The sequence below is a fragment of the Euleptes europaea genome, chromosome 2, assembly GCF_029931775.1.
Source record: "Euleptes europaea isolate rEulEur1 chromosome 2, rEulEur1.hap1, whole genome shotgun sequence".
NCBI lineage: Eukaryota > Metazoa > Chordata > Lepidosauria > Squamata > Sphaerodactylidae > Euleptes > Euleptes europaea.
In genome coordinates this window covers 6,695,574-6,716,402 of record NC_079313.1, presented here as the reverse complement: position 1 = coordinate 6,716,402, position 20,829 = coordinate 6,695,574, and the positions used below count along the sequence as shown (strand labels likewise).

General features: G+C 47.4%; 1 protein-coding gene across 1 annotated transcript; it reads left to right on the top strand.

Moving 5' to 3' along the window:
- The first annotated feature begins 1,004 nt into the window (after nucleotides 1-1,004).
- LOC130494042 (tyrosine-protein kinase ZAP-70) lies at nucleotides 1,005-19,624 on the top strand. Its single transcript, XM_056867674.1, has 13 exons — nucleotides 1,005-1,406; nucleotides 2,402-2,562; nucleotides 2,926-3,064; nucleotides 3,944-4,017; nucleotides 4,359-4,369; nucleotides 7,245-7,273; nucleotides 10,420-10,474; nucleotides 12,582-12,765; nucleotides 13,793-13,999; nucleotides 16,575-16,767; nucleotides 17,401-17,541; nucleotides 18,421-18,533; nucleotides 19,504-19,624. The coding sequence occupies exons 1-13, from the start codon at nucleotides 1,005-1,007 to the stop codon at nucleotides 19,622-19,624; spliced, it is 1,830 nt and encodes a 609-aa protein (XP_056723652.1).
- Nucleotides 19,625-20,829: the final 1,205 nt, after the last annotated feature.

Genomic DNA, 20,829 nt, shown 5'->3' with positions numbered 1-20,829 from the left:
TTGAAGATCAGTGTCTTTGTGACCATGGGTGACAAAATGTTGGACCAAGGGAGCATCCAAAATCCTGTTGCGTATTCTGGAGCGATGTTCTTCGACCCTATATTTCAAGGATCTAAGGGTTTTGCCTACATACAAAAAATCACAAGAACATCTTATAATGTAAATCACCCTTTTAGATTCACGGTTGGTGAGGGTGCACAAGGTAAATCAGTTGTAATTCTGGGAGATCTCCAGGTTGGGAAATACCTGGAGATTTGGCGGGCAGAGCCTGAGGATGGCAGGATTTGGGAAGGGGAGGGACTTCAGGGCCATAGAGTCCAGTTGCCAAAGTGGCCATTTTCTCCAGGGGAACTGATCTCTATCTGCTGAAGATCAGTTGTTAATCGCGGGAGATCTTCAGCCACAACCTGGCAGTTCAAATAACAAGCTTGTGCTGAACTGGATAATGGAAAGAACAAAACAGCACTGTGTCCAAATGATATCCAAAATACAATCCTATACTATGCAAAAATCTTTATCTGTCATTCAACCACAATAATGAAAGCAGACATACAAAAAATATACTTATCAGATCTACAAAAACATAAATAAGACGATGCAGAACAGTGAAAACTCACATACAATCCTATCAAATAAGTGTGCTTGTGAAATACTTATACTGTATTGGGATTCTGGCATATTGATGTAATAGACCTTTCACTTATTTGATGGGATTGTATGTGAGTTTTCACTATTCTGCATTGTCTTATTCATGTTTTTGTAGATCTGATAAGCATATTTTTGCATGTCTGCTTTCATTATTGTGGTTGAATGATAAAGATTTTTGCATAGTATAGGATTGTATTTTTGATATCATTTGGGCATAATGCAGTTTTGTTCTTTCCACAACCTGGCAGTTGGCAACCCTATTCCTCAGCTTCCCCAGATGTTGTTTAAAAGGATTGTGTCTGTTTCCTAGACTTCCCTATGAGCATTGATTTGGGGTCACCAGCCAGTCTCTTGAGATGCCGAATCCCGCCGCTCACCTCCCGTTCTACTATGGGAGCATCTCCCGCTCGGACGCCGAGGAGTACCTCAAACTGGCCGGGATGACCGACGGCCTCTTTTTGCTACGCCAGTGCCTCCGGAGCCTGGGTGGCTACGTCCTGTCCCTGGTGCACAACCTCCAGTTCTACCATTACCCCATCGAGCGCCAGATGAACGGCACCTACGCCATCGCCGGGGGCAAAGCCCACTGTGGCCCGGAGGAGCTGTGTGAGTTCTATTCCAAAGACGCCGACGGACTCTGCTCCACGCTCCGGAAACCGTGCAACCGCCCTAGTGGCGTGGAGCCCCAGCCCGGGATCTTTGACAACATCCGGGACAACATGGTGCGGGAATACATCCAGCAGACATGGAGCCTGGAGGTATGGAAAAGGTAGCTGGCAAAGGGATCGCCAGGAGGGTGGGAGCCTGAATCCCAACACTGGCTTCCGGCCTGCCCCCAAATCCAGTACAAACTCCTCATCTTCCCTTTCAAAGCTCTTCGTTCGGGTTGCCAGGTCCCTCTTCACCACTGGCGGGAGATTTTGGGGGCGGAGCCTGAGGAGGGCGGGGTTTGGGGAGGGGAGGGACTTCAATGCCATAGATTCCAATTGCCAAAGTGGCCATTTACTCCAGGTGAACTGATCTCTATCGGCTGGAGATCAGTGGTAATAGCAGGAGATCTCCAGCTCGTACCTGGAGGTTGGCATCCTTACTTTCCATGGATTTCTCTCTCTCAGGGTTGCCAGCCTCTGGATAGTGGCTAGATAGGGTTGCAATGCCAACCTGCAGGTGGTAGCTGGAGATCTTCTGGGATTATAACTGATCTCCAGATGACAGAGATCAGTTCACCTGGAGAAAATGGCTGCTCTAATCTGGAGAACCGGGTCTGATTCCCCCCTCCTCCACATGAGCGGCGGACTCTAATCTGGTGAACCGGGTTGGTTTCCCCACTCCTCCACATGAAGCCAGCTGGGTGACCTCGGGCTAGTCACAGTTCTCTCCTAACTCTCTCAGCCCCACCAACCTCACAAGGTGTCTGTTGTGGGGAGGGGAAGGGAAGGTGATTGTAAGCCGGTTTGATTCTTCCTTAAGTGGTAAAGAAAGTCAGCATATAAAAACCAACTCCTCCAACTCCTCCTCCTCCTTCTTCTTCCAAACCTCCTAATCCCTGGTCCAATACCCAATTTAGCAAGAGCAGGTATGGTAGGTTGAAAGAAAACCACCATAAGCCACTTTGAGCAGGTGTCTGGAGAGGCGAAATATACATTTTCTAAATTAATTTTCTGAATAATATTTAGCCTGCCACTAAATTTTGTGTGAAGCTACTGGGGATAATTGTTGGAAACATAAAATAATTTTTTCCACTCTTTTCTAGGGAGATGCCCTGGAACAGGCCATCATAAGCCAGGCCCCACAGGTAGAGAAGCTCATTGCTACCACTGCCCATGAAAAGATGCCATGGTATCACGGCTCCATCTCCCGGGAGCAAGCGGAAAGCAGGCTGTATTCTGGAGCACAACCTGATGGGAAATTCTTGTAAGTGCCTTGCATTATCACCATGAAGGGAGAACAAAATTGCTCTCAATGTCCTGTTGTCATTTGTGTTGGGACCTGGTTATCTTGGATCCAATATACACAACAACCCTTTTGGAAACTCGAGGATTGGCTACTACAAATGGGCTTTAGGAGGGACTGCCCTTGAAGACTGGTTGGTTTCCCCCAATCCTCCACATGAAGCCAGCTGGGTGACCTCGGGCTAGTCACAGTTCTCTCCGAACTCTCTCAGCCCCACCGCCCTCACAAGGTGTCTGTTGTGGGGAGGGGAAGGGAAGGCGATTGTAAGCCGGTTTGATTCTTCTTAAAAGGTAGAGAAACTCTTCTTCTCCTACTTCCATGCAGACTGAGAGAAAGCAAGGAGAAGAATTCGTATGCTTTGTCCCTCACCTACGGGAAGACCGTTTATCACTACCGGATCAACCAAGACAAAGCCGGGAAATACTCCATTGAAGATGGAACAAAGTTTGATACGCTCTGGCAGGTGGGCGCCAGCTGCGTGTGCATCTCTGTAGGGGGCTGTCAGCCTTTCCAGGTGTTCTGTGGTTCAGTGGAGCATCCACGTTCAGAGGCAGTCTACCTCTGGGCACCAGCTGCTGTAGGACAAACAGTGATTAGAGCGTCAGACTAGGATCTGGGAGACCCAGGTTCAAATCCTCATTCCGCCATGGAAGTTCACTGGATGACCTTGGGCCAGTCACCCACTCTTAGCCTAACCTACCTCACAGGGTTGTTGTAATGAGGATAAAATGGAGGAGAGGAGAATGATGTAAAATCACCAGTAAATCAGAATCATACTCCAGGTACATGCACATAAATGGCATAAATTCAAATAGGGTTGCCAGCTGCGGGTTGGGAAATACCTGGAGATTTTGGGGGTGGAGCCTGAGGGGGGGAGTTTGGAGAGGGGAAGGATTTCAGCGCCATAGAGTCCAATTGCCAAAGTAGCAATTTTCTCCAGGCAAACTGTCTCTATCGGCTGGAGATCAGTTGTAATAGCGGGAGATCTCCAGCCACCACCTGGAGGTTGGCAACCCTACATTCAAAATATAAATTGGGTTTTTAGAAGCACTGTCCTATGCTAATAATACACAGTACAAACAAATTAGCAAAATGAATAGAAAAAAGGAGAGAACCGAACCCATTAAAAAAATATAAACAGTTTTTTAGAAAAAGAGAGAGGGAATATTTGAATCTAGTTGCAGTCATCAGAGTGATAGCTTGGAGCACTGGTTTATATTTTGTTGAGGCTTTTCAGGCTTTGCCCGTCTAAACACTGTCAAAAAATACTGGTAATAAACTCCCAGGTCCACTTTCCTTCACCTGTCTGATCTTCCTTTACTCCCCACATCTCTTTCGGCAGCTGATCGAATATTTAAAACTCAAACCAGATGGTCTGATCTACTACTTGAAGGAGTCCACCCCAAACCCTTCTATGTCAACAGGTGAGTTCCCTTTCCCTCTTGGGAAATGCGCGGGGAAGGGGGAAATCTGCAAATCTCCCCGAGAACCATCTCCAAAAGGTCTTGTTCACGTCTAGTTACGCATGTCTCAATAGAGAGATCCGCCTAGGCCAGGGGTGGGGAACCTTTTTCCTGCCAAGGGCCATTTGCACATTTATGACAACTTTCGGGGGCCATACCAGGTGTAGATCTCCCGTGGGGGGGAGAGGCTAGGGTTGCCAGGTCTCCAGCCACCACCTGGAGGTTGGCAACCCCAGGGGAGGCCACCCATAGAAGGCCTGCATGGCGCCCTCACTCCCCCCTCCCAGGTGGGAGGGCAGCCAGCGGTGGGCCCAGAAAACGAGGCGCAGCCCACAGTCGATTGGCAAGGGAGAAAGGGAGGAAGGAAAACAGAGAAAGAGGGAAAGGGAGGGAGGGAGAAAGAGAGAGAAAGGGAGAAAGAAATGGAGAGAGGGGGAGAAAGAAAGAAAAGGATGGAGGGAAAGAAAAAAAGGACGGAGGGAGACAAAGAAAGAGACAGAAAAAGAGGGAGGAAGAGAGGGAGAGAAAGGAGAAAGAGTGACAGAAAAAGAGGAAGAGAGAAAAGCCTCCCCCCCACACACACACACCCGCGCATGCCGGCCTGCGCGACCGGGCCCCAGCCACCCCACCTTCCCTGCCCACACACACACACCCGGCAGCGCACGGAGCACCAAGCAACCGGGTCCCAGTCTCCGTGCACTCCCCCCCCCTCAGAGCTCCGCGGCAGGATTCCCGGAGCTCCCGAGGGCCACAAAAAATGTCCTCGGGGGCCGCATACGCCCCCCGGGCCTGAGGTTCCCCACCCCTGGCCTAGGCCCTTGTCCAGGAAAGATGTAGAAAAGTGCCCTGGAGGAACTAAATGATTGCGTTTTTTAGTTGAGAAGAAAGAGACTAAGGTGAGGGGATATGAAAGAGGCATAGAAAATCACAATTTGGATGCTATTGATCATTTCCACTAATGGAAGGGGTGAGTGTGTTGATTCCGCTACCCTGCCGCAGTCATCTGATTCAACCCTTATGCTGCTCTTGGGAGGGGGGTTTCCTCCAGTGTGGCTTAGTGGCTAAGAGCGGTGGTTTGGAGCAGCGGACTCTAAGCTGGAGAACCGGGTTTGATTCCCCACTCCTCCACATGAGTGGCGGAGGCTAATCTGGTATACCTGGTTGGTTTCCCCCCCTCCTCCACATGAAGCCAGCTGGGTGACCTTGGGCTAGACACAGCTCTCTCTCAGCCCCACCTACCTCACAGGGTGTCTGTTGTAGGGAGGGAAAGGGAAGGTGATTCTAAGCTGGTTTGATTCTTCCTTAAGTGGTAGAGAAAGTCGGCATATATAAAATGCAACTCTTCTCCTTCTCCTCTCCTGGCCAGGAGCAGCATTTGGTAGACATCAGTGGGTTGAAGTTAGGGTTGCCAACCTCCAGGTATTAGCTGGAGATCTCCTGCTATTACAACTGATCTCCAGCCGACAGAGATCAGTTCACCTGGAGAAAATGGCCGCTTTGGCCATTGGACTCTATGGCATTGAAGTCCCTCCCCTCTCCAAACCCTGCCCTCCTCAGGCTCCACCCCCAAAATCTCCCACCAATAGTGAAGAGGGACCTGGCAACCCTAGTTGCAGTGGAAGCAGGGAGCCAGGGAAGTTCTGTTCCGCTTGGAGAAATGTCTTCCGTTAGCGGAAATGATTCGGAGGATCCAACACTATGGCCATTTTTGCATGGTCAATTTTGATGCTCACTCAAAGCTCTTTTTTAAAATGCGACTTTAAAAATGCCTCTTCAGAGTCCCGACGCAAAAGGAGAAATTCCACCCCCACCACTCGCCTGCTCCTTTGTTCCTGTTAGCATAGTCATTAGCGTGTGCGTAGCTAACGCGCCGCTGTTGTTTTTGCATGGTTCCTTAAGGAGGATTCTTCAATTCAGCCTGGAACGCACTGCTAATTACCATGAATAAATGGCCTATGTGTAGGGTTGCCAACCTCCAGGTACTTAGTAAACAGAATGTTAGCCTGCTGTATGGAATTAGCAGAAATAGACCAGCAGTTTTGTAAAGCCTATAGTATATTAATGTGCATAAATAGCAACCACAGAATAAACAAAAATGATATTGACATTCATATCATGTTGTTGGGAACATACATTGTTGTCCCAAAATAAGTCACAGAGTTACAGATATTTTGGACCGTTAACATTGACGGTGAGTTGAACAATAGAGCACCACCTAAAATAGCGCACGTTGACGTCTTGTATAAGTGGCTCTTAATGTTCGTAACTTTGAGGTTCCTTTCTTCCCCTGTATATATATATTGGGGTGCGGTCCTTGCTTGACAGGGGTCCGGTTGTCACCCTGTTTCGGCCTATTTAGGCCTTCTTCAGGAACCACTATAATTATGAAATAATAATAATAATAATAATGACAAAATAGTACAAATGTACAGAATGAAAGGCATTAGGCATATAGGGAAATTTGCCTTGTACATTTAGCTGTTACATATACCAAGCTAAAAAACATTGTCAAACTTCTTCTATAACTTGATAATACAAGTATTAGAAAAATAAGAAGACGCAAATATATATTTACATAAATACATATTACTTACACGCTAGCTGTTCAGCGACCTGCTCTCGCGTTGGTTAAGGAATGAAGACATTACTGCGTTCTTGACTGTTTCCTCTCATTCCTCCAGGTACTAGCTGGAGATCTCTTACTATTTCAACCAAACTCCAGCCAATAGAGATCTGTTCACCTGGAGAAAATGGCCACTTTGGAGTGTCTCCCCTCCCCAAACCCCACCCTCCTCAGGCTCCGCCCTGAAAATCTCCGGGTATTTCCCAACCCAGAGCTGGCAACCCTAACTATGTGTGGAGTGGTGAAAGTGAATTTCCCCCCTCTCTTTCGTAGCACTAGCTTTCAGTAGGTTTATGACAGACAAACTGAAGTCCTTCGCACTCTGGGTACTTAACCTGTGGGACTCACTGCCACAAGATGTGGCTGCAGCCTCCATGGAATCTCCATGCCCAGAGGTCATATACCTCATAATTCCAGATGCACAGGGAAGGACCACCATTCCCAACAGCTTCTGCCCATTGCTGAAAACAGGATTCTGAGCTAGGCCAACCTCGGTCAGCCCCTTTTATATTGAGTAATCTTATTTCTCTCCCCCCTACCCCAATTTCTTGCATCAGCAGCACCAGTCCCACCTACTCATCCTTCTGCAATGGTAAGTGTGGTCATGACCTTTCAATTTTTGGATATTTCTGACCCCACAGCTGTGCCAGCAAAGTCCCTCTTTGCAAGGGAGGCGTTAGGACTTGGAGGCCCTGCTAAAGAAACGAGCCACCGAGAAAACCTGTTGGATTGCTGTGTTGTGACCAGTCTCAAAGGGACAGGAATCCTGGAAGAATTTGCCCTTCACCCTGTGCTGCCTGTCTCACTTCAGGAAGTTCGAACTCCATGCTGCCTGTCTGTCTTGTGGAAGATCGGAATCTGCGCTGCCTGTCTCTCTTGCAGAAGTTCAAACTTCTCACTGCCTGTCTCTCTTGCAGAAGTTTGGACCCTGTGCTGCCTGTCTCTCTTCTGGAAGTTTGAACTTCATACACCCTGTCTGTCTTGTGGACTATCGGAATCCGTGCTGCCTGTCTCTCTTGCAGAAGTTTGGACTCTGTACTGCCTTTGTCTCTTCTTGAAGTCTGAACTCCATACTGCCTGTCTGTCTTATGGAAGATCGGAATCCGCTCTGCCTGTCTCTCTTGCAGAAGTTTGGACTCTGTACTGCCTATGTCTCTTCCGGAGGTTCGAACTCGATACTGCCTGTCTGTCTTATGGAAGATAGGAATCCGCGCTGCCTGTCTCTCTTGCAGAAGTTTGGACTCTGTACTGCCTTTGTCTCTTCTTGAAGTCTGAACTCCATACTGTCCGTTTCTCTTGAGGAAGATCAAAATCCGTGCTGGCCTCTCTTGCGGAAGTTCAAACTCTGCGCTGCCTGTCTCTTTTGCGGAAACTCAAACACCATGATGCTTTTCTATATTGTGGAAGTTCTAACTCCATGCTGCCTGTCTCTCTTTACAGAAGTTTAAACTGTGTACTGCCTGTCTATCTTCTGGAAGTTCGAACTCCATGCTGCCTGTTTGTCTTGTGGAAGATCGGAATCTGCGCTGCCTGTCTCTCTTGCAGAAGTTCAAACTTCTCACTGCCTGTCTCTCTTGCAGAAGTTTGGACCCTGTGCTGCCTGTCTCTCTTCTTGAAGTCTGAACTCCATACTGCCTGTCTGTCTTATGGAAGATCGGAATCCGCTCTGCCTGTCTCTCTTGCAGAAGTTTGGACTCTGTACTGCCTATGTCTCTTCCGGAGGTTCGAACTCGATACTGCCTGTCTGTCTTATGGAAGATCGGAATCCGCGCTGCCTGTCTCTCTTGCAGAAGTTTGGACTCTGTACTGCCTTTGTCTCTTCTTGAAGTCTGAACTCCATACTGTCCGTTTCTCTTGCGGAAGTTCAAACTCTGCGCTGCCTGTCTCTTTTGCGGAAACTCAAACACCATGATGCTTTTCTATATTGTGGAAGTTCTAACTCCATGCTGCCTGTCTCTCTTTACAGAAGTTTAAACTGTGTACTGCCTGTCTATCTTCTGGAAGTTCGAACTCCATGCTGCCTGTTTGTCTTGTGGAAGATCGGAATCTGCGCTGCCTGTCTCTCTTGCAGAAGTTCAAACTTCTCACTGCCTGTCTTTCTTGCAGAAGTTTGGACCCTGTGCTGCCTGTCTCTCTTCTTGAAGTCTGAACTCCATACTGCCTGTCTGTCTTATGGAAGATCGGAATCCGCTCTGCCTGTCTCTCTTGCAGAAGTTTGGACTCTGTACTGCATTTGTCTTTTCTTGAAGTCTGAACTCCATACTGTCCGTTTCTCTTGAGGAAGATCAAAATCCGTGCTGGCCTGTCTCTCTTGCGGAAGTTCAAACTCTGCGCTGCCTGTCTCTTTAGCGGAAACTCAAACACCATGATGCTTTTCTATATTGCGGAAGTTCTAACTCCATGCTGCCTGTCTCTCTTTACAGAAGTTTAAACTGTGTACTGCCTGTCTATCTTCTGGAAGCAAGAACTCTTTGCTGCCTGTCCCTCCTCCTGACAGTTGAATTCCACAGTGCATGTCTCTCTTTGGGAAGATCGAACTCGGTTCCACCTGCCTCTCTTCCTTACTTTCATTTTCAGCAGGAGAATTTCTAGCCTTAATTCTAGAATTGGAGCCTACTTTGCTGCAGTTTTCAGATTCTTCCGCTCATTTGCATCTCCCTCTCCACTACAGCACTGATGGACACATGAGCATTGTCCCTTAGCCATCTTAGAATCAGAGAATCATTGAGTTGGAAGGGACCACCAGGGTCATCTAGTCCAACCCCCTGTACAATGCAGGAAATTCACAACTACCTCCCCTGCTCACACCCCCAGTGACCCCTACTCCATGCCCAGAAGGTGGCCAAGATGCCCTCCCTCTCATCATCTGCTTAAGGTCATAGAATCAGCATTGCTGACAGATGGCCATCTAGCCTCTGCTTTAAAACCTCCAGGGAAGGAGAGCCCACCACCTCCGGAGGAAATGAGCTCTTGATGAGCTCCTGGGCATTTATGCATGTATGTATGTATGTATGTATGTATGTATGTGTTTATTTATTTATTTATTTGAAATATGGATCCCGTGCCTCGAGAGGAAATATTCTTGAGGCAGCTTGCAGAATTAAAACCATAAATAAATAAGCTCCACAGAAAGGACATGAATCTTCATGCAAAAATTAAAGAAAGAAAATTAAAACTGAAGCAAACAGATAGGCTTTCTCTCTGGAGAACCAGCGTGGTGTAGTGGTTAAGAGCAGAGTAATCTGGAGAACTGAGTTTGATTCCCCGCTCCTCCACATGAACAGCGGACTCTAATCTGGTGAACTGGGTTGGTTTCCCCGCTCCTACATATGAAGCCTGCTGGGTGACCTTGGCCTAGTCACAGTTCCTTCCGAACTCTCTCAGCCCCACCTACCTCAAAAGGTGTCTGTTGTGGGGAGGGGGAGGGGAGGCGACTCCTTAATGGTAGAGAAAAGTGGGGTATAAAAACCAACTCTTCTTCTCTGGGAAAACAAATCAGAAATACAAAAAATCAAACCTATGAAGGATTCCTAAAACACTGGAAATAAGACCAGGTAGTTCAGAACTCCAAAATCTAGTGAGAAATTTGGGTGAGGAAATTTTTGGATGAAATGATTGGTGAAAAGCCAATGAATTAACATCTATCTAATCTATCCTATTTTATCCACCCCTCTCCCCGCCCCCAGAATAAAATTCTGTTTTCATTTTATCTTCTTTTTTGGAACCCGCTAGGCTTCGAGGAGATTAACAACTCAAAATTCAGACGGCTACACACCTGATCCCACAGGTGAGTAAGCATTGAAATATTATTTCAATGATCTGAGAACAGCTGAGCCTGCTTTGTAATGGCTGATAATTCTAATAATGCAGAAGATCACCTTTGTTACTGGGCACGTATTGTGTTACCTCTACCTTGTGACCAATCTTGGCATTATAAGATTTCTCCCTGCAAAGTTTGAAAAGGATGTTTGGAAAACTGCAGCGTTTTCATGGGTGTCTAAAGCCCCACGGCCTTTCCAAATACGCAAGCATGAGTAGGGTTGCCAACCTCCAGGTACTGCAATCAAACAATTATTGAGTGCTCAACAAAGTAGTTATACAATCACTAAAGCACTACTGGCAAGAAAAACACTCACACTAGCACTCATAAGCCAAGTGAATATATTCCAAGTAACACTAAAGCATTCCAAAATTGTTACATATGTGCCAAAAAGCAAATTGCAGTAGTAGTAAATTCCTATGTATCATTGATAGCAAAAAAGTGCAAAGTTCATAGTTGCCAAAAAGCAAATTGCAATAGTAGTAAATTCCTATGTATCATTGATAGCAAAAAAGTACAAAGTTCATAGTTGCCAATATGTCCTCCCATTTCGCAGCAGCTTCTTCAATGTGGGCAATTCTATGAAATATTTTCATGGAACATATGTTCCATTCAACGGTGTATAACCTCCTCTAACAGTGGATGGCTTGCTGAGTCACCTGTTAGAGGAGGTTATACACCATTGAATGGAACATATGTTCCATGAAAATATTTCATAGAATTGCCCACATTGAAGAAGCTGCTGCGAAATGGGAGGACAAACCGGAGGCCCATATTGGCAACTATGAACTTTGTACTTTTTTGCTATCAATGATACATAGGAATTTACTGCTACTGCAATTTGCTTTTTTGCACATATGTAACAATTTTGGAATGCTTTAGTGTTACTTGGAATATATTCACTTGGCATATGAGTGCTAGTGTGAGTGTTTTTCTTGCCAGTAGTGCTTTAGTGATTGTATAACCTCCAGGTATTAGCTGGAGATCTCCTGCTATTACAACTGATCTCCAGCCGATAGAGATCACCTGGAGAAAATGGCCGCTTTGGCTATTGGACTCTATGGCATTGAAGTCCCTCCCCAAACCCTGCCCTCCTCAGCCTCTGCCCCCAAAACCTCCCGCCAGAGGTGAAGAGGGACCTGGCAGCCCTATCCAAAGCAGCCATTTTCTCCAGGGGAACTGATCTCCGTAGTCTGGAGATCAGTTGTCATTCTGGAAGAAGCCCAGGCCTCACCTGGAGGTAGGGTTGCCAGGTCCCTCTTCACCACCAGCAGGAGGTTTTTGGGGTGGAAGTTTGAGGAGGGGAGGGACTTCAGTGCCATAGAGCCCAATTGCCAAAGCGGCTATTTTCTCCAGGGGAACTGACCTCTATCAGCTGGAGATCAGTTGTAATAGCAGGAGATCTCCAGCTAGTAATAGCAGGAGATCAGTTGTAATAGCAGGAGATCTTCAGCTAGTTCCGGGAGGTTGGCAACCCCACCCTACCTGGAGGTAGGCAACTCTACTTGGTACACTAGAGAAAGAGCACTTTAAAAGTATAGGAAGGGAGGTTATTTTGAAGATTTTCAGGCATTTGAAAGTCAGCCAGGAGCAGGTGAAAAGGACTTTTTATTGGTGCTTCCCAGTGAAGAGGTCCAAGAGTTGGGAAATTTGTGAAGCAGACAGACACCTGGAGGTGTACAGCCAGAACCCCCTAGCCAAGGCTTCTTAAACCTTTTCCACTTGTGACCCCTTTTCGGCCGAGAAGTTTTTATGCGACCCTGGGTATATAGGTATATAAAATAGGTATACAAATCGAACATTTACTGATAATAAATCATAAAGAAACCTTTTACTGTTGCTAAATTTTTTGTGACTCCCACATTCAGTTATGCGACCCCATATCGGGTCACGACCCACAGTTTAAGAAGCTTTGCTCTAGCCCAGGGGTGTCGAACTCAATTGTTACAAGGGCTAGATATGACATAAATGTCACTTGGTCAGGCCGGGCCATGCTGACATGCAAGGAAGTATTTTTTTTAACTCTCTCCCCCCCCCCCACTGCTCTTTCCCCTTCTTTTTGGGAATGGGTCAGGCATCGGCAACAAGACGCGGACCTTGCCTATGGACACGTCCTGCTACGAGAGCCCTTACAGCGATCCCGAAGAGCTCAAGGACAAGAAACTGTTTCTTAAAAGGAGCAACCTGATCGTGGACGAGGTTGAACTGGGCGCGGGAAACTTTGGGTGCGTCAGGAAAGGCGTTTATAAAATGAGGAAGTAAGTGATTTCCCTTCCTCCCTTTCCTTGTTTGCTCCTATTACATTAATTTTGTTTCTATCTCCGTGGACATGCAGAGATGCATGCCTGTATTTAGATAATTGTACCCCACTTTTCTCTCCAAAGGCACCCAAAGCAGCTCGTAACAGCAAAAAGAAAAACGCAGTATAAGCAAACCAACAAAACAAACAACAAACTTGGGCTTGCTTGGGATAAACAGAAGATTATTATTGATTGTATATGGACTATTATTCATTAACTGATGAAGTTATATGAAACAGGACATTTACCGGAAGCCTGTCTGAGTGGTCCTAACAAATTTTGTAAATAGTCTTTGTGAAGGAACAAAAGACTAATACAGTATTATAATTATTTTGATATCATTGGTTTGCTTTATGTAATTGCCATAGTGGTTGCTTTCTATTGAAGAACTTATTTTGCAATCCAAGTTGACTTTAATTGGGATCCAGTTATTGGCTCATCCAAAAGCACCAGCCGTGAGCCACAGGCAAAGGGCTCTTGGCCCTTTGGGATTTGCCCTTTGGCTTGTGCCTCTGGCCACTCCCAAGCTTTACAGTACCTGCAACTGGAAGGAAGAAGGAAATTTAAAGGAACCAGATGTGGGGACACATATACCTCTCTCTCATTTTACCTTCTTTCTCAGGGTATGCAGGATTAAATTCTCAGGAGAGGGGCAGACTCAAGGAGTCTTTCTGCTTGGCTAGCAAAAATCGATTGTTAGCTCCACCCCCCCAAGTTCATTAGGCTCCGCCTCTGAAACACCAAGCACAGATAGACCCAGACCCAACACATGCCAACCCACATCAAGCGCTCACTAGCCTCCACTGCGTCCTACTAGGCTCCACCCCCGGTGCCACCCCCTAACCTCCACCCCCTAGCCCCCGGTGCCACACCCTAACCACCTTCGCTCCCAGGCTCTCTTCATAAGTCTCTAGCCCCCGTGTGAACCAACCAACGGTGGTACGCAGCCACGGTTTAATTCTCCCTCAAAATGTCCACTTTTCAGGAAGCAGATAGACGTGGCCATCAAGATGCTGAAAAGCGGGAACGAGAAGGCGGCCAAGGACGACATGATGACGGAGGCTTACATCATGCACCAGCTGGACAACCCCTACATCGTCCGGGTGATCGGCGTCTGCGAGGCCGAGGCGCTGATGCTGGTCATGGAGATGGCGGCCGGTGGGCCGCTCAACAAGTTCTTGCATTCCAAGAGGTGAGCCGGCATCGCTGCCGGATACGATCGATCACGCTGATCCCATGGCGCGTCTCCCGCTCTCTGGTTTGGCCAGCGACGACTCTGAGTGTGACGGCCCCGTCCCTCTGAACTGACACCCCCCCACACGTTTTCATGTCCCCCTTGCGCAAACCAGTCCTGCGAGTCTTTATTTTTTAAAAAATAATTTTTTATTTAAAATTTCCAAAAAACATCAAAACAAACAAACATCAACCATTCGCAAACATTCACATTCATACGATGTAAACCATTTTTTTAGGGAGTTCGTTTTGAATTGGTTGCTCAGTTCGTTTTGAATTGGTCATACTGGTAATTTGTTTAATCAGTAATCTACTTAAGTCCTTTATCAATATTTCCACTGCTTTCTGGGCTAGCTATCTGAGCAATACTAATACTTAGTGCTTAATCCCTTCCAGGCTATCCCTCAAAACAATACTAGTATTTGATACTTAACACAGTTCTTCTTACCCTACTAAACTTCGCTTTTATACTTCATTTACTACTCTAAATTTGACTGCCTCATGTATACAATATTTCTACTACCTTAATGTTATTACTATTATTTTTATATTTATTATAATGCCTCCCCCCATCTTCACTAAATTCTGCTTTTTTTACTTTATATAATCAAAATAAAATGACAATTTCTTCTGAAATTCTTCCATTGTTCTGCCTTTCACCGAGTTGTACAGTTTGGCCAGCCCTGCATCTTCTGCCATTTTATCTTGCCATTTCTCCATTTCTAGGGTTGCCAGGTCCCTCTTCGCCACCAGTGGGAGGTTTTTGGGGAAGAACCTGAGCAGGGCGGGGTTTGGGGAGGGACTTCAGTGCCATAGAGTCCAATTGCCAATGCAGCCATTTTCTCCAGGTGATCTGATCTCTGTTGGCTCGAGATCAGTTGTAATAGCAGGAGATCTCCAGCTAGTACCTGGAGGTTATAACTAAACAATTGATACGTATGCTGAATAAACGTTAGTTAATATAAACCACAGCACTTAAGTTCCAAGAAATAACAATTTTACTACTATGTACAAATAACACAAATATTGTACTAAAAAATTAACAACAAAATTCAACCATCCAGGTAAGTAATGTACATAAATATACTGATCTTGTTTTCCAGCAGTATGGTGTCTGGTTGCTCCACCAGGGCACAGATGCAATGTCCAAAATATTTTCAAAGTCCAGCAAAAATGAACGAACAAAAGTTTCACAAGATGCACATATTCCTCATGTGTATCCCGAAGTCCAACAAGAACAAAACGACACTTCCGGATTTGTGCACGTTTCGCAATGAAAAGGCTTCTTCAGTTGTCCTTATTATCAAGCGTATTGCATATGTAGTTCACAAGGGTGCACAGACCTCAATCAATGACTAGCCGACCCTCAGGGGTTCTGAAAAGCGAAACTTTTGTTCGTTCATTTTTGCTGGACTTTGAAAATATTTTGGACTGCATCTGTGCCCTGGTGGAGCAACCGGACACCATAATGCTGGAAAACAAGATCAGTATATTTATGTACATTACTTACCTGGATGGCTGAATTTTGTTGTTAATTTTTTAGTACAATATTTGTGTTATTTGTACATAGTAGTAAAATTGTTATTTCTTGGAGCTTAAGTGCTGTGGTTTATATTAAGTACCTGGAGGTTGGCAACCCTATCCATTTCTGGAACTTCTTGTGAGACTGTGAGTCTTTATTTTTGAGTTCTCTTTTGTGTCTGGCTATGGTGGAACAGCCCTGCTGATCCTCGAGCATCACTCTGTTCCTGCTCTCTGAGGCATCTGGGCATCAGAGACTGTCCCGAGTCTCCACCTGACCCTCGGAGGGGATTTCTCTCTCTCTCTCTCTCTCTCTCTCAAAGTTGTCCTTTGGTATGCTGCCACCAACTGGCCATTTTGGGAATTAGCTGCCAAGGGGGCTGGTGCTCCTAGCTTCCCTTCCCTGGCACTGATGAAAGGCAATGGAAACAAAAAGGTGCAAACACACATTTCCCCTGTCCCTCACTCTATACACGCTCTAGCTCAGGGGTGTCAAACATAAGGCCCACGGGCCGGATTTGTCCCCTTAAGAGCTCTTAACCAGCCCACGAGCCGAGGCAGCCACCGACCCCCCACTACTCTCAATCTGAGCTGGCGAGGCATGGCCCTGCCGACCAAGTGACATTTATGACCTCGTAACAATTGAATTTGACACCCCTGCCCTAGCTGGTCTTATTCTAAGGCAGGCTCTTGTAGCTTAGATCAGGGGTGTCAAACTCAATTGTTACACTCTCTCAGCCCCACCTACCGCAAAGGGTGTCTTTTGTGGGGAGGGGAAGGGAAGGTGATTGTAAGCCGGTTTGAGTCTTCCACAAGTGGTAAGAGAAAGTCGACATATAAAAACCAACTCTTCTTCCTCTTCTTCCTCTTCCTCTTCCTCTTCTTCTTCTTCTTCTTCTTCTCGGCTGATCCTGCATTAAGCAGGGGGTTGGACTAGATGGCCTGCATGGCCCCTTTCGACTCTATGATTCTATTGTATGTATTAATGTGACTCTCCTTTTCCTCTGCCTCAGGGATGAGGTGCCAGTGAATAACGTGGTGGAGCTGATGCACCAGGTGGCGATTGGCATGAAGTATCTGGAAGAGAGGAACTTCGTCCACCGGGACCTGGCGGCCCGGAACGTCCTCCTCGTCAATCAGCACTATGCCAAGATCAGCGACTTTGGGCTTTCGAAGGCTTTGGCAGCAGATGACAGCTACTACCTGGTGAGTTTCCAAGGATCAAGGAGAACCAGTATGGTGTAGTGGTTAAGAGCGGTGGTTTGGAGTGGTGCTGATCTGGAGAACCGGGTTTCCCCACTCCTCCATGTGAAGCCAGCTGGGTGACCTTGGGCTAGTCACAGGTCTCTCCAAACTCTCTCAGCTCCGCCTACCTCACAAGGTGCCTGTTGTGGGGAGAGAAAGGGAAGGAGACTGTAAGCCGGTTTGATTCTCCTTAAAAGGTAGAGAAAACCGGCATATAAAAACCCACTCTTTTTCTTCTTCTTCGTCGTCTTCTTCATCTTCGTCGTCTTCACCGTCTTCTCCTTCGTTGTCATCTTCTTCATCGTCTTCTTCGTTGTCGTCTTCTTCGTCTTCATCTTTGTCTTTCCCAGTTTGGCCTGAATTCATCAGAACTTGGAAGCTAAGCAAGGTCGCCCCTGCTGAGTACTTGGTTGGGAAAGGGTCTTCTTCTTCTCTGAACTTCTTCTTCCCCAGCTTAGCCTGAATTCATCAGAACTTGGAAGCTAAGCAAGGTCGCCCCTGCTGAGTACTTGGATGGGAAAGGGTCTTCCTTTGCCGCTCAGCATGTGTGCGAGCTCTCTGCACTCATGGATGTCCTTGTGTTTTTTAACTCAGGCGAAGACCACTGGGAAATGGCCACTGAAGTGGTATGCCCCGGAGTGCATCCTGTTTCGCAGGTTTTCCAGCAAAGGTGACGTCTGGAGCTATGGGGTGACCATGTGGGAGGCGTTCACCTATGGCCAGAAACCCTACAAGGTGGGTACCACTGAGTGAGTTGGTTGCCATCCTTGCTTCAATGAGTGCCTCGCCCCATCTTTCTTGTTTGGTCCCAGGATTTCAGCTACCATTCCTTCTTTGCTCAACTTGAACAGGATGGTTTATAGGGTTGCCAGGTCCCTCTTCCCCACCGGCGGGAAGTTTTGGGGGCGGAGACTGAGGAGGGCAGGGTTTGGGGAGGGGAGGGACTCCAATGCCATAGAGTCCAATTGCCAAAGCAGCCATTTTCTCCAGGGAAACTGATCTCTATCGGCTGGAGATCAGTTGTAATAGCAGGAGATCTCCAGCTAGTACCTGGAGGGTGGCCACCCTAGTATAACCCACAGGGGAGAGCAGTTGCCTTCCTTCTAGGGTTGCCAGCTCCGGGTTGGGAAACACCTGGAACATAAGAATATAAGAAAAGCCCTGCTTGATCAGACCAAGGCCCATCAAGTCCAGCAGTCTGTTCACACATTGGCCAACCAGGTGCCTCTAGGAAGCCCCCAAACAAGACGGCTGCAGCAGCACCATCCTGCCTGTGTTCCACAGCACCCACGATAATAGGCATGCTCCTCTGATCCTGGAGGTTTTGGGGGCAGGGTTTGAGAAGGTCGGGGTTTGGGGAGAGGAGGGACTTCAGTGGGGTATAATGCCATACACTGCACATTCAAAAGCGGCCATTTCCTCCAGGTGAACTGTTCTCTGTCGGCTGGAGTTCAGTTGTAATCCCAGGAGATCTCCAGCTAGTACCTGGAGGTTGGCAACCCTACCTCCTGCGAAGCATCTGTTGAGGACATGGAGCCTTCAAGGGGTCTAATTGAGCAATGTCATTTCTTATGTACGGGGCATTCTGACACCAGATTGTCTCTCCTTGCCCAGAAAATGAAAGGTCCCGAGGTCATTGCCTTCATTGAGGAAGGGAAGAGGATGGATTGCCCCCCCAAATGCCCTCCCGAGATGTACAAACTAATGCAGCTGTGCTGGACCTTCAAGTAAGTGTGTGTGTGTGTGGGGGGGCTTCAGACAGGTTCTGCAGGGAGTGTTTGTATCATGGGATTCAACTCCTCCCCCCCAATCTCACCTAGATGTGCCCCAAAGTATCTGGACCACAAAGCTCCCACACCTCCAATGGTCCTACCGAATTGCACCTCTCTTTGGGTTTGGTAATGGCTTGAACTCGGAGGAATCTGTGAAGGGTGTGAGGTGGGGGGGTTGAGTAGGGTTGCCAGGTCCCTCTTCACCGCTGAAATCTTGGGCTTGCGTGGGATCCAGTTATTGGCTCGTCCAAAAGCACCAGCCGTAAGCCACAGGCAAAGGGCTGTTGGCCCTTTGGGATTTGCCCTTTGGCAGTCTCCCAACATAGGGTTCCCAGGTCCCTCTTTGCCACCGGCAGGAGGTTTTGGGGGTGGAGCCTGAGGAGGGTGGGGTTTGGGGAGGAGAGGGGCTTCAATGCCATAGAGTCCAATTGCCGAAGCGGCCATTTTCTCCAGGTGAACCGATCTCTATCAGCTGGAGATCAGTTGTAATAGCAGGCGATCTCCAGCTAGTACCAGAAGGTTGGCAACCGTAGGGTTCAGCCAGTGACCTCTGATCGGTGGAAAAGGCATGCATCATCAAAAAGAAGCCCCAAAGCAGTTGGCGGGGGTGACCACAGGGAAACGTCCCTGCATTAAAGGCTATTGGCTATGTATGCTTTTAGCATCAAGTAGTAGGGGGAACCATGCCGATACAAGTCGGGATGAATCAGTCTCGTAATTTTTAGAACAGCAGACTGTAGATCGGCATGAAAAAATATATATCTGCCCCCCCCCCCAAACAGGGCAGAAAAAGCCCCTCCTCCATTTTACAGAGTCTCTTTCCTGCAACGCAGCAGGAGTTATTTTTGTGCCTAAACCTACCGGCAGCTGCAGGCTTCGGTTGGCGCCTCTTTGTTACATTTCTGGACCCTTCCTCTCCTCCCAGGTGGGAAGACCGTCCAGATTTCGTCACCATGGAGACCCTCATCCGCACCTATTACTACAGCATCGCCGCTAGAACTGAAGAGGTTCCGGCGGCGGCGGCGATCCAGAAGACACCAGCTTAGCTCGGAAGCGCTGGCAGAAGCCCCTTCGGTTGCCGGGGGATCTTGACACACTCGGTCTTGTGAAGGGAGGACTTAGTGGATGCAAAACCCCACACTGCTCGACACTGTGTCACCGTTCTATCTAGAGGGCGTGCACACTGTCTCTCTCTCTCTCTCTTACACACATATGCGCACCCTGGAGGCCTGCTGGCCCGGCACCAGAGCTGCTGACACTGCACATTTTTTAAAAATGCACGCATAAATGCAGCCGTGCTGGGCATGACTGTCGACGCTCGGCACTCACATTGTCTGAGTCAGGCGCTGTACCCAAACTGAAGCCCTGCCCATCAGCCCTGTGCGCAGACGTGCAAGCTCACAGCGCTGTAAGCAAACGAATAATTCTGCTCCGATTGTGTGTGGCTGCCGCGGACGAGCCAATCCCAGGTGGATGGGGGGCTTGTTTACTGAGCCCCCCTCCATTGCAGCCATTTTACCCTCCCGTAGCTGGTTGCCTAGCTTGGAATGCATCCATCTATCTCATGTCCTGGGATATCCATTCTCAAAAGCAGCAAAAACCCCGTCTCGGGGCTAAGCCGCACAATACGTTTGCCTACGAGTTGTCTCCTGGCTCACTGCTTTGACCAAAGTCACGTAGGGTTGCCAACCTCCCGGTGGTAGTATTCAAAATTAACAGCTAGTAAATGCTTGCAGGAGTATGGAATTCAAAATATAGCACTTAAACAAGAAATATCCAAGTCAGGAAAATCACAATGCAAAACTTGCAGTTAGAATAATGTATTGGAACATAGGAAACAAAGCCACTTCTAACGCAACAATTATACCATTAGAACAAATTTCCAAAACAAATACAAATTGTAAGGCTATGCCGGCAGTGCTCAGCTAAATTCAGTTCGTAGTCTGTAGTGTGCTTCACAGTCACATCATAAAGCACCAGGAACCAAGAGTAGAGTAGCAATGGAAATCCCGTAAAGTTCCATTTCGTATAGACTTTCTCAAGCCTTCTGATTGTTCCGTGCAATATTCATTCAAAGTTTGAAGGAGTGTACCTTTCCTTTTTCTTTGGACGACAGAAGTAAGACGCCTTGGTTCTACTCTACTCTTGGTTCCTGGTGCTTTATGATGTGACTGTGAAGCACACTACAGACTACGAACTGAATTTAGCTGAGCACTGCCGGCATAGCCTTACAATTTGTATTTGTTTTGGA

Excerpts from the sequence above, each read along its gene's own strand:
- LOC130494042 (XM_056867674.1), top strand. The coding sequence starts at position 1,005 with ATGCCGAATCCCGCCGCTCACCTCCCGTTCTACTATGGGAGCATCTCC. Across the intron at positions 7,274-10,419 it reads TCCCACCTACTCATCCTTCT|GCTTCGAGGAGATTAACAAC; the intron begins GCAATGGTAAGT and ends GGAACCCGCTAG. Across the intron at positions 12,766-13,792 it reads GGCGTTTATAAAATGAGGAA|GAAGCAGATAGACGTGGCCA; the intron begins GTAAGTGATTTC and ends TCCACTTTTCAG.